Below are 14,059 nucleotides of genomic sequence, written 5' to 3'. Positions count from 1 at the left end.
GATGAAAGTGAAGATCACTGGAAATCTGGATTGCACATTTCTAGCAACCAGGTTTCCAATGAAACCTTGAAAGTATAATGTAAGGAATGAAAAGCAGTGTAGTATATACACCCAACAGTCATGAGGGGAATGTCCAGAAATCCACAAGTATTCCAACAAGACAACTGAAGTTCCATTTTTCTCACTCCAGTGAAGGGCAGACAGTGCTACCTCATTCTAAAAAGGGTCCATTATGATAAATATATATTGTCTCTTACACATGAATTTCAAGATCAGTAACTTTCTGTAAGTTTACCAAAGGCTCAACATGACTTCCAAGAAATTTCAATAAAAAAAAGAAAAAACAATCCCAAATAAGTTTATTTTGTATCACAAAAACAGCAACAGCAAATTAACAAGGAATGAGGCATTTAACATTTCATAACATATTCAAAAGTTGTGAATGGCATAACACACAATTTTAATTACATACTTTTGAAGAATCTTACATTGGACCAATTTTGTGCACTTTCTTTGCAAACAGTGTAGAATTTTGGTGGTGTATGTAGGGGCTTGTGTTGAAGGTTCCTACTGTGCTTTCTTTCAAAGTGCAGAAATTCAAGTTTGATTTTGGCCAACAGTCACAGTATGGGTTGAGGGGAGAGAATGAATCAAATTTAACAGAGAAAACACCTGATTCAAATTAAGGAAGAAAACTTTGTGAACTTACGAAGCAGTTTTGACACTGACTTCAAACAAACAGTGGGCAGTATTCTATGTGGTTGTCACTCCACTCACCAGATCTGCCAAGCATCACCAGCTTCCATCTGATTTTCCTGTAGCTATAGAGACTTGACTGAAGAGGGCCAGTAACAAGATCCTTTAACTTCTACAGGCATCCCATTGACATTCCTTCTACAGAACAAACTCTCAAGTATTTTTGAAAGATGTAAAATTAAAGTGATGACAGTTTCTGGAAGGCTGGGCTCACCTAAATTCTGAATACATCATGCCACCCCACTCCGGCACCACAGCCCCAGTGGGGGCAGAATTCACACCTGACGATGCTGTGCTTCTTGTTCTTTTCCTGAGATCAAAGAGGCATATGAGTGATTTTCATTAGAGTACAGCCAATCAGTCTTCTGCTTTGAACAAATATCCAGATAAAATGATAAATCATCATCTGAAACAAGGCACTGGCGACTTTTTACAGGAAATTAAGCTACCTGCACTTACTAACAAGGCTCTTTCTTAGTGATGATAGTTTGGGTCTTCTGGAATCCAGATTTTGCTTTCCAGCTTGTATTTATCTAATGTGGGGACCATTTTAAACATCTAACATTTGGGCCATTTTTGGCATTAAGTTGCCAAAAAGCTGAGAAAGAACAGGATCATCTTTGAATGGCTGGCCTAAGATTTCTGACTGATATGGAAGAGGTGGAATGAATTTTGTTGCCCATCCAACATGTTTGTTTAAGAAATGCTATACAGTGATTTTCCATTTCAATTTTTCTCCTTTCAGGTGTTACAATACCTTTGACTAGCTACTGTTGTCATGTCAACAACGTGAAGCAAGTTTGGTGGAATGAGAAATGGTTTTGGGTAATGGGTAATAAGGGGCTTCCCAGGTGGTGTGGCGGTAAAGAATCTGCCTGGTAATGCAGGAGATGAGACACAAGAGATATAGGAAGGAAAATCCGCTGGAGAAGGAAATGGCAACCCACTCCAATATTCTTGCCTAGGAAATTCCAAGGACAGAGGATTCTGGTGGGCTATATAGTCCACAGGGTCATGGAAGGTCACACATAAATGATCAACCAAGTGCACACACACACACATACAGTGGGTAAGAAGCTTGAACGCTTTGTTTTTCTTCGGCAGGACTAATACAATCTTTTAAAAATACTACATGAGACAACTTTCATTGGGAATAGTACATTCATGTCAGGCTCTGATTTTGGTTTTGATAATGCTGTTAGACATTTTGCAACGTGAACCCATATTTTCAAAAGAGAAAAGGTCTCCATTCCTAATGTTTCTGAAACATGTACTAAATTTTTGATGATGCAATATATGACCATTACAAAACTCCCACTTTGATCCATCTGCTCCAAAAATATCTATAATGCATCTTTAACATAAATCCATAAAAAAGAGAATGGAATAGTCATTTTGATAAAAATCTCTGCCAATAGTCCAACTTTATATCTTGCTCATTACTTTTCAATTTCAAAAGAAAAAACAAGCAAGGATGAAAGCAATACATTATTTTGTGTTTTATCAGGTTATCAAAATAGAATGCATTGGTTCTGTATTTGTAGAGTTACGATATATTTAAATCAATTATTATTAATGACAATAGGAAAGAATAACAAATAAATTCCACTATGGCCACTGGTCTCCGTATATTTTATCTTAGATGGCAATTTGCTGTGAAATATTTGGCATTCCCTTTTGTACATTTCTCAGGCCAAAATGAATGTTACTGTGTTGTCCCACTTCACACTCATTGATCAGAGAAGCTTTCTAGGGTCTGACAATAGTTAAAAAGGTAGGTAATCAGAAGTATTCAATCTTGGTAAAGCCTTGTCAACACGAATCACCATGTCAACATAAATTACCATGAAATAAGAGACAGTAGACGAAATGAATATGCTGGGCATAGCCAATGAGATCTGTGAACTCCATTTTGTATCGGCTTAAAAATAAGAGCAGGAAAACAGTTTGAATATGAATAGATTTAAGTGTGTTTGTTTGTTTCTGTTGAATTCCCTGCCTTCACAGACAATGATTATTGGAGTTGTGGGATTTATGTGCAGCCCTGCCACGTGGAGAACATATGCCTAGAGGCAGACTCTGTGCACGGCATTCACCCCTGATACTTGTTGCCTCTGGATAGATGCCCCAGAGTCACCTTGTGAAAATAGAAAGACTGAATTCGGTGTAGTTATCACGAAATGCCACACACAAGAAAATTCCACTGAAATATAAAAGACATCCTAGGGCTAAAGAAAGTTGATGACCTTGGGGCAAAGTCAATGCTGAAAGTGGTTTGACAGTGCTGGAGAAATATTCATAAATGTCAAAAAGGAACATCAGGATATTTGTAAATGCAAACACCATCACGGCTGCACCTCCAATGTGCATTAAGGGAGTGTTTACACAAAATGACTAACTGAGCGCAGACTTTGTACACTAAAAAAAAAAAAAATCTCCTTTGATTTGCAGTTACACTAACACATCCTTTCAGGAAGCCCCTGGGCTGAAAATTTGTCCGTAACTCTGAAGGCATCTGACTCACTAACTCTCTAAATTCTGAAGGATTCCTGTGCGAACTCTGACCACACAGGCTTTGATGCCCATGAATTCACCCTTTGCAGATAAATGAGGAAACAGAGGCACCTTCACCTGCACTCTGGGCAGTTGATCCCGGAAGATGCAGGGATCACACACAGGACTGTGTGAGATGATCACAGTCTCCACCTGGGATCATCCATAGCCCTGGGCTGCGAGGGACCAGAGTCCCTTCTTCACAAGACCACTTTCTCCCAAATTCACTTCCTTTCTCTTTGACATCACTCATGAGTCAAGGGGCCAGACCCCTGGCTCTCGCTGACCCCGTGGGCTGACCATCCCTGGGCACAGAGCCTTCTCCACATAGGAGCCCTCACATCTGCTCACCACTTACCCCTCTCAGTTCCTTTAGGCTCTCTGTCCACCCTCCACACACACAGGGAGCCATCTTTTTCCCCAGGATTACTGCCAATTCTAGTCGGAATCGACAGGCTTAGTGACACGTCCCTGAAAGAGCAGGAAGGTTCAGATCCCCCGGTAAGTCCCAGGGGCACCAGCACAGAAGCAGGCCTAGAGCAAGTCAGGCAATCGGGGAAGAAAAAGCCCGAGTCCAGGGAACCTGGGTCTTCATGCAGCACAGCCTGAGTCTGCGTCTCCAGAATCCAGAGTTGAGGTCGTCCAGGGAGACAAATCCCTCAGTGTGATCAGAGCCATTATCTGCAGAGCTACTCTGAGAGGCCACCTGCTATGCTGTGAGCAGGGAGCCTGGGGCAGTGCGGGTTGGTGTTAGCCAGTGACTAGTCTAATCTAGACAAAGCACCCAACACTGGGAATCAGATTCCAAAGAATTTCAGTGTGAGACTGAAGCCCGTTTCCTAATGAGAACCAGCCAAACTTCAACTATATCTAGAAGCAACCCTAGAAATTAAACTGTTATTAGTTTTTATTTGTGCTGCCTGTTTCAGAAAAAAAAAAAAAGACAAAAGGAAAGGAAGAATGAAAGAAAGAAAAAGATAGAAAAAGAAAGGAAGGAGGTTGGATAATGAAGAAGTTACACAGAAATTTAAAATGTGACAGGTGTTGGCAGGAATCTCTACCATCCCCCTTACAAAGAGCTGCTGTTGGAAGTCTCCAGCAGAAGTGAGAGGCTTTACCATGAAAGCCACCACGTGGGGGCTTAATGAAGGGTACAGAGGGGAGGCAGACACGTGAGCAGTAGCCCTATGGTAACGGGAAAACAAAAGTTATTCCATGGCTGGTTAAAATTCTTAGATTATAGCTAAAACTATTTCAAAACCAATCCATATTCTATTAAGAGGGAGGGATGGAGGGAGGAAGGGATGGGAGGGAAGGGGAGAGAGAGAGGAGAGAGAGAGCAGAACATTTTTGTTTTGAATAGAATGCCAGAGAACAAAAACGAATGAATTTCTTTGCGGTGATCATCATAAAGCTTTATGCGATCAACAACATGAAAAGCCTGTTGCGGGGGAGGGTGCTTTCCTTAGTGTGTGAGACTAATTAATGACCAACTTTGAAGTCATTTAGAGAACATTTCCCATCAAGTCCAGTGATGCTTTTTTTATTTGAAATGTCAGTATCGTCCATCCTAGGGGAAAGAGAATGATCTTTTAAGCTTAGAAAACATTGTGGGGGTTGGAATTCATAAAACTGTTAAATGTGCTTCACGATGCGGACATCTGTCTTCCAGAACAGTGATGAGACAGGGTGAAGCAACCAAGGAAAACACAACCCAAGGACAATTAGAAAACCAAGTGTGGACTTCAGACACAGCAATCTCACACAGCATTCAAGGGAATATGGGAGACACAGCATGAACTCCCCACTGGGAAGACCCAGAACATCATTCACTTGAAATCTATCAGACCTCCCAGAGCCCAGCTGCAATTTAGATTTTATTTTAGTAGAGCCATTTCAGAAAATTTGGGTACATGAGAATGTTTTGAACTCAACAACATTCATTACGAAGCATAAAAATTTCGAATTTCTTTAGATAGGAAAGGGTGAATACATGTATGCTAAAACATACATGTGTCCCTCGATGCCCATACTGTAGATTTTCACAGATCTGAAGGTTCATTGATCAATAAGAGTATGTTTTAATGTCCATCCAGGCCTTTATCATGACACCCAGAGGCATCCAATGGATAGTTTCAATCTTCTTGTTACTTTCAAAAATTATTCAACCAACTGCCATATATTATGTATCTTTCTTTTGTGAGTAATTTATCCTTTTTTTTCCTTCTGGGGACCACACTGAACAGTATCATAACTCTGAAATGCTTATGAATGATTGAAGCTCAGAACCACAGGGATCAATGAAAGCCTTAACTTCCAGATACCCTGATTTCTCAGGGTACTTCTTCTGAAATGTTGTTGCCCCATGCAGGGAGAGATGGGAGTAGGTGGGTGGGAAGGCAGCACTGAGATAAAAAAACAAAAGGCACCCAAGCTAAATACCACCTCCTGACCTGACCTGGAGGCAGCAAATGACAGCTTGGAACTTGGGGAGCACTTCAGTATGCACAGCAACACGCTGCAGAAAGCCAGCTTTACACATCGTTAATGCTCTTAGTAGGGGCTGGTGTCCATACGTTAGTTCTATCAGGGAGATGGAAAATAGAAAGTTGCTTTTCATTAAGTGTCAGTTCATCCAATGCCTTCTGTAGCATGAAAAAAAAAAAGTTGTTTTCAATTATATTTCAGTTCTTTCAATACTTTCTTCAATTGGCATCATGAATGCTCAAAATTTTTCTTTGCAGAGAGAGGGCAGGTGCACAATCTATTATACAAATGCTAAACAAGTGGTTATTTTACAGAGTGGTTCTTTAGAATGTTACTACGGCCCAGACAGGCAGGCTCCCTTGACCGCGTGGCAAAGAGCTCCCTGAACTGCCATGAAATCCACAAGGCAGAATAAGGTGAGCTTCCCGGCAAGCTGCAGAACACATTCACCCTTCATCCCGTCTGTCCCTCTGTTCTTTACACTCACTTCCCCTGGGAACACCACAGCAATGGCAGCAAGGCTGAGGGTGGAGACCTCACATCGCGTACCCGCACCTCCACAGATGCCAGCCAGGCTGAATCCCCGGGCGTCCTCAGGAGAGAACGTTCCAAGCCAAACACACACAGGACCATCCAGAATGAGAAGATGGAGATCACCACAATGGTGAGTCCTTGCATGGCCACATTCATATTCTCCATTTTATCAATACTATAAAGCATGTGGAGGTGGGGAGGCTCTCATATAAAGTGCCTGCTTTCTTGAATTAAATCACCATTAAGATTTATGCTCAGAGTCAAGAAGATTGTTCATATTTCTAAAGACTGCTTCCAATGTGGGTGGTACAGTTATGAAAAAGCTCAAAAAAAGCAACCAACTTATTCGAAAAGTGGACTGAACATAATAAAAACAAAATAAAACTGCACACCATGGCTCATTAAAGACAATCATCAAGAATTGTAGACCAGATTTTCACAGTCATGTTTAGATTTTTGTTGCTTTTGAGAACGTTTCTCTTCGGCAGCAATGGGACACTAGTGGCTTGAAATGCACTTGAGATGTATCCAGACTCCATCTCTGAAGGCTTGGAGACATGGGCAGTCACGGAGCACAGGCCTTAAGGAACTGGGGGAATTACATGAAGCCAAAAATAGAAGAGCTCTTAGTACTCATCATAGTTATTGAGATCTGTAAAGTAGGCGTTAGAATAGGTCTTCCCGGTGAGATGTGGGTTGAAGTATTTGTTTCTTTCCTCTAGGATCAAGTTGTTTTTGTTAAACGCCTGTAAAATATAAGATAGAAGATTTACGAGTACTCAGTAAGCAGTATTTCAGAAAGAGAATATAACAGGAGATGATTATAGTTGACCCTGGAACAACATAGGTGTTCGGGGCACCGACCCTCCTCGAAGCTGAAAATCTGAATATAAGTTATATCCACCCTCCATACGTGTGGTTCTTCCACGTCTGAGGTCTGCCCGGACCCACAGTGCTGCACCTGGATTCAACCAACTTCCTATCGTGGAGTACGGTAGTAATACTGAAAAAAATCTGCAAATAAGTGGACCCAAGAAGGGCAGTGTTGTTCAAAAATCTGCTGTGTGTGTATGTGAGCTCTCCCCTAAGCCTTCATTGTTTTCAAATGTCTTTTCTCACTTACACGCTTCTGCACATCATTTTCCTCGTTGAGGACTTGCCTCATAACTAGGATGAGGTCGGTAGATTTTTCAGTCCAGATTATTTTTGAGCTTTACTCAGAAAGTCTACTTTTGAACTTTAGTCTGAAAATTTCCAAGAGTTAGAACACCTAAATTGAAACCTCCAGGAAACCTAAGACTCTAGTGATTTCAAATTCACGAGCACTTTGAGTATTACCACTTGTAACTGAGTAGCTGTATAAGCAGCTTTTGGATTGTCATGGTACATTGATAAAAGATTTTGAAGGAACACATTTACATAAATGCCTGAGATTCTTAATTTCTCATTTTCTACACTTGTGGGAAGGTGACTGTGGTGGTGGTGGTTTCTACTGCAGCCATTTCTGACACAAAAGCTCCTTCTCACTAAGAGAATAGTTACCCATACTCTGGGGCCTCCCTGGTGGTTGAGATGATAAAGAATCTGCCTGCAATGCAGGAGACCCAGGTTCAATCCCTGGGTCAGAAGATCCCCTGAAGAAGGGAATGGCTTACCACTCCAGTATTCTTGCCTGAAGAATCCCATGGACAGAGGGGCCTGGCTGGCTACAGTCCATGGAGTTGCAAACAGCCAGACACGACTGAGCAATTTTCACTTCACTTTACATACCCGTACTTTTGTTGAACTATCCCAAGCAGAGGGTAAATTATGAGAGGCTCAAAATAAAAGATGTTAGGTAGGTGGCAGAGCCCAAACATCCAGGATTTATCTGGCCAAGGAGTCATAAGAAAGTTCTAGAAAGACTCATTAGAGCCTGGACAGCGGTACTTTGCCTTCAGAGCAGCAAGATTTCAGATTAAGTGGCTCCTGGATCTTCAGTGAGAAGAGGAGACCAGCTAAATGATCTTCAGATACTTGAAGCAACTGATCACAGGTGAGCTGATGGGTTGGGATCACACGGAGAAGGGCTCCCTTCTTGGCTACTGGAGGTTTCTCCTTGAAGATTCTTGCTCCTGGGAACACATGTTCCTCCTCCTCTGGGGGCTTGGTTCTGAGAAGGTGTGTGGGGTGTGTTATTAATTCTTGGGGCTTCATTTCCTGGCTCTATCATGGATCAATATAACGTGCTGATGGCTGCTGGATCCAGCTCTGTCTCTATGCATGTGGGGGCCCCATGGTGATGAGAGGAATGAGAGAGGCCCCTGCAGATCCTGGGACATAAGAGCCTCCAACTAGCTGAAGCTGTGAGGGCTGAAGAAACTCCGTTTTCCATGTGGGAAAGAAACTGGATTTTGAATGAAACCATCACAGCAGAGAGACAGGGCATCAACATACTCCCTAAGGACTATTAAGGGGAACCATGAACTTCACAGGAATGTCAAAATTCAGGTAGCTTAATGAAATGATGGCATTTGCAGCAACATGGAGAGACCTAGACAGGATCATACTAAGTGAAGTACGCCGGACAAAGACAAATATCGTATGATATCAATTATATGTGGACTCTAAAAAATAATACAAATGAACTTATTTACAAAGCAGAAACATAGAAAATAAACTTATGGTTTCCAAATGGGAAAGGTGGGCATGGGATAAATTAGGAGTATGGGATTAATAGATATATATCATCATACACAAACTAAACAGCAAGGATTTACTGTGCAGCACAGGGAAATATATTCAATATCTTGTGAAAGCAAAGTGAAAAGTGAAAGCAAAGTCAGACTCTTTGAGACCCCACGGACTGTAGCCTGTGAGGTTCCTCAGTCCATGGAATTTTCCAGGCAAGAGTACTGGAGTGGGTTGCCATTTCCTTCTCCAGGGGATCTTCCCGACCCAGGGACTGAACCCGGGTCTCCAGCACTGCAGACAGACGATTTTACCGTCTGAGCCACCATGGAAGCAGCACAGGGGAACATAGTCAATATCTTGTAACAACCTATAATGGGAAAGAATCAGAAACCAAATGTACATGTAACAGAATCACTTTGCTGTGCACCTGAAATTAACACAACACTGCTAATCAACTCTCTTTCAATATGCCAAATAAAAATTAACGGAAAAAATAAGAGACGTCATTCACCTTGCCCCTCACCCCATGACCTGAATCACCACCACTGAGTTTTGCCGACAGCCCCCAGGATAACACCTGCCTCCTTGGCATACCTGGCCACAGCAGTGGCTGCTGATCCTTACCTTGATGGCCTCCACCGAGTCGTACTTGTCCAGTTTGTTAATGTGGTTGGTTATGCTGGTGTTGAGAGGGGCGGGTGCGACAGGGTGGATCACGGTGGCGTCGTGGGATTGTTGCTGGTACCGCTGGCAGTAGGTGTAGACGAGCAGCGTGAGAAGGCAGCCTAGGATGGAGCTGCTGAGCCCCACGGCAATCATGTGGAACAAGTTGAACTCTGGGGAGACAAGAGCCACAGTGAGGCCACCGGGAAAGGGACACACTCCTCCCCAGCACAGTGGGCTCAGAGGAAAAGAGAAGGATGCAAGGGGAAAGCACCACATTCCTTCCAAAACCAGGAAATCATCAGACCCTCCTTTGAAGTGTCCCAGGGACATCCCCGGTGGTTTGCAGTTAAGACTCTGCCTTCTAAGGGGGGCGCTGTGGGTTTGATCCCTGGTCAGGGAGCTAAGATCCTACGTGTCTTGTTGCCCGCCCCCCCCCAAAAAAAAAAAAAAACAGAAACAAGATACAAGACAGAAACAGTATCATAACAAATTCAATAAAGCCTTTTTTTTTATGTGGACCATGAAAAAAAAATCTTTAATAATATAAAATGTCACTGCTACCAAAACACTTCTCCGCATTGACCAGTGTAGTTTATGTCAATGCTTTTATGGATTATAACCAGTCTTTTGGACGTCCCCACACACCCTAGCAGAGACATTTTTTCTCTTTAAAGGCTTGAACAAGAAAGTCCTTCTGTCTCAAGTGCGGCATGATCTGTGGTTCCTGGGGTTCCTAGGGAGCACGTTTTCCATGCTCCTGAAGGGACTGAGGGCCCCAGCACACAGCCTGTCTGTGTCCCGGGAACAAAGCGAGGATGCATCTCACTGCTTCCCATCCCCACTCACCTGCAAGCCTGACCACTTCCCCTCTCCTTTATCGCTTCATATTGTTTAAAACTGTGCTCTGATTGCATCATTCTTGATGTTTCCACTACATTTTTGGAATATGAATATGCACATATTGTATAACATTAGAAAGTGCATAAGGGTAGACAAGAATAAGTCTTTTTAATTTTTTTAATTTCCAAGAGGAAACGACTGTCACCACTTCTGTACTATGTTTTGGAGACACAAGGCACACTCACATGCTGTGTGTGTCTGTTGTAAATGTCACCCAGGTACCATTTTTTTCACTCACTTTGTATTTTGGAGACCTTATAAGTAAAATGCTTTACTCCAAAGAAACAAAGGATTTGTATCAAAGAAATATGATCTTTTAATGGTCATGAAATGACCCTCTTTTATACAATGTTTTTTTCCTACTTAATAACATTTCAAGTTATTTTGAGTTATAAATACAAAATATTGAAAAAATGAACTGATAGGGCCTTATGTCTCTAATATAGGATTGGTTTGAGTGGTATCAAAGTGGCATAGCAAGGCCTGCTTAATGTCTGAGAAAGAACAACAAAATTAAAAATAAGATATTCACTGTGTGTTGGTAAAACACTCGACAATCAAAATTTTAAGCCTTTTAGGAAATAAAGATGACATCTGAGCTGTGCCCGTGAAGCTGAAATTACTGAAATTCAGGTAAAGCAAAGTATGACCTCAATGCTTTTCTGCTGTCTTGGCAATGTATGGCTCACCAGTTGCCTGAGGGTTACTGGCCTTGTGTCTCCATTGCACAGGGCGCTTCTGAGGATCTAGCTTTTCTCCCAGATGTCCCCTTCATGCATCACCAGATGCCAAGTGTCACCCTTCCTCTCTCTCACTGCCCACTCTGCACTCAAATGGGACCACTGAAGATGCCTGCTGGGTACCACTGTGGATGCTGGACGAGAAGACTGGGCCACATGGGGAGGTCCCCAGGGAGAGAAGACCTGTGAGTCTGTTCCCTGTACCCAGCAGGTCCTGGCATATTTGTTCTTTAATCACCTGGGCTCCTTCCCAAGGACTCTGAGGGCTGCCTTTGCCTCACCTGGAATCCAGAGCACAGGTGGAGCATCCTTCACCCATCTCTAAACCCTCTAAGCTTCTCCCTCTAAGCTGTGCCCCTTTGCTGCTCCTGGACACCATATTCTGGGGCTCTGGGGCCCTAGGAACTGGATTTGCACCCCAAGGTAGATGAAGATGGTGTAGAAGGGCAGCCTCTTCCTCTGTCCTCTGTGAGCTATAACCAATGTACTGCCACTCCCACTGAAATTCTAAACTGATGATTCCTAATAGAGGCCTCCAGTGCCTTCAGCACCTGAGGCTGGATAATCCAGGAGGATGATACTAGAACATTCCACAGTTCCACCCATTCCCTGACATCCACCTCAATTTTTCACTTCTTGATTATTTGGTCACTGGTTTAACAAAGTGAAAGGAATAAATAAATCTGTGGCGTTTTCTGATTTTGTCTAAAGCCTTTAGGGCTGAATCTGGGACAGTAGAATTAAGTATGTAAGGGCCATTCTACTAGCAACCATTAGAAGCTTCTACTCTAACCCTAAAGCCACCCTCAAGGTAAGCAAGCGTGGACTCCACACTTGTCATTTCTCAATGCTTTATAGCCATTTAGACCCTCCAGGGTCAAGGCCATGTGGGGATAAAAGCACTTCTGCTGCCTATATTTTCCTCCAATAGTTTCAGAGCGTCCAGTCTTACGTTTACGTCTTCAATCCATTTTGAGTTTGTTTTTGTGTAGGTGTTAGGGAGTGTTCTAACTTCATTCTTTTATGCGTGGCTGTCCAGTTGTCCCAGCACCACTCATTGAAGAGACTGTCTTTTTTCCATTGTATATCCTTGTCTCCTCTGTCACAGATTAGGTCACTGTAGAAGCAGGTGTTTTTCTCTGGGTTTTCTATCCTAATCCATTGAGCTATAGTTTTGTTTTTGTGCCAGTACCATACTGTACTGATTACTGTAGCTTTGTAATATAGCCTGAAGTCAGGGCTCCTGATTCCTCCAGCTCTGTTTTTCTTTTTCAAACTTGCTTTGGCTAGTTGGGGTCTTCTGTGTTTTCATATAAATTGTAAAATAATTTGGTTATAATTCTGTGAAAAATGCCATTAGTAATTTGATAGGGATTTCACTGAATCTGTAGTTTCCTTTAGGTAACAATAGTCATTTTCACAATATTGATTTTTCCCATTTAAGAACATGGTACATCTCTCCATCTGTTCGTGTCATTTGTTTGTCTTTTACTAGTGTCTTACAGTTTTCTGAGTATGGATCTTTTGCCTTCTTATGTACATTTATTCCTAGGTATTTTATTCTTTATATCCAGCAAAACTGACTCTCAAGTATAAGGAGAATAATCTGTTGTCTCAGTGTCACAACTTGGAGAACACTGTTCACAGGAGCCCTTCCTGTGGGCATATTCAGAGAACAAGACCCATACAACAGGCAAGACACAGACAAGAGGTTGGAGGTGAGCCTTAAATACGCAGCGGCTTGTAAACAAAGGCCAGTGAGGGTGAGAGGGGAGCACGCACGGCACAGCCGCTCTGGGTTCTGATGGTGCAGACAGAGCACAGCTGCAGATTCTGTGCTTTTCACACATGGAAGACTGGTGGGGACTGTCTGTCTAGCAAGTCCATTGGCACCATTTTTCCAGCAGCATTTGCTCACCACGTGTCTCTGTGTCACATTTTAGCAATTTTTGCAATAGTTCAAACTTTTTTTTTATTACTGTTATAATCTATTATGGTAATCTGTGATCAGTGATCTTTGATGTTACTATTGCAAAAACTTATGACTTGCCAAAGGCTCAGATGATGGTTAGCTTTTTCTTTTTTTGGCAATACAGTACTTTAAAATTTATAAAAGTACTTCTGCTGTAGTAGTAACATATTATATTATAACAGGGGAAGATGTATGACTCTCTCCATATGCAGAGACTTTGTCATTAGTCAAGTGAATCATTCCTGCAGGTGCCTGGGGAAGGCTGGGCCAGCTGACATCCCTAGGATGATCGTATAGTCTCTGGGTCTCATGCAACTAAAAATAGCTCTCAAAGTCAGAACCTTTCAAGAGGCCTACATTTTTTTCTGTGTAAGTGAAAAATTGTTCCTATTAAATCTCTTGAATCTGCTTAGTGTGGCACTTTGCTTTGAATATGCTTTTTTGCTATTGTTTTGGTTCAGTAAATTTGGAACAGAGACCAATTACCCAGTGGGCTCAACTGGCCAATTATCTGTGTAAAGTTTGACTGATTTTTCAATAAGCTGAAAAAAGTTATCTGTGAAGTCCCCTCAACGTCCTCAAAACTCCTTGCTAGGTAACGCTTTTTACTTGTCACCTACAATTAGCCCCATCTGACCTCTTACCCCCAGGGCTTCCCCGGGGGCTCAGACTGTAAAGAATTGGCCTGTAATGCAGGAGACTCGGATTCAATCCCTGGGTCAGGAAGATCCCTTGGAGAAGGGAATGGTAATCTCCCCCACTATTCTTGCCTGGGAAA

The 14,059-nt window shown here is 42.4% G+C and overlaps 1 protein-coding gene across 3 annotated transcripts in view; it reads right to left on the bottom strand.

Moving 5' to 3' along the window:
• Positions 1–342: 342 nt before the first annotated feature.
• SEMA5A (semaphorin 5A) overlaps positions 343–14,059 on the bottom strand; it is a 565,637-nt gene continuing 551,920 nt past the window's right edge. For 2 of the 3 annotated variants that reach the window (XM_061393884.1, XM_061393883.1), the window contains 2 exons: positions 9,628–9,839; positions 343–7,076 (listed from right to left, as the gene is read on the bottom strand). In XM_061393884.1, the coding sequence (XP_061249868.1) occupies positions 6,957–7,076; positions 9,628–9,839 (332 nt within the window). In that variant the 3' untranslated portion in view covers positions 343–6,956. Of the gene's footprint in view, positions 7,077–9,627; positions 9,840–14,059 lie in introns of those variants that run through there. The other variant, XR_009731836.1, reaches the window with a different exon arrangement.

Source organism: Bos javanicus, chromosome 20 (genome assembly GCF_032452875.1).
Source record: "Bos javanicus breed banteng chromosome 20, ARS-OSU_banteng_1.0, whole genome shotgun sequence".
NCBI classification, from domain to species: domain Eukaryota; kingdom Metazoa; phylum Chordata; class Mammalia; order Artiodactyla; family Bovidae; genus Bos; species Bos javanicus.
This window is presented reverse-complemented; position numbering and strand designations above follow the sequence as displayed.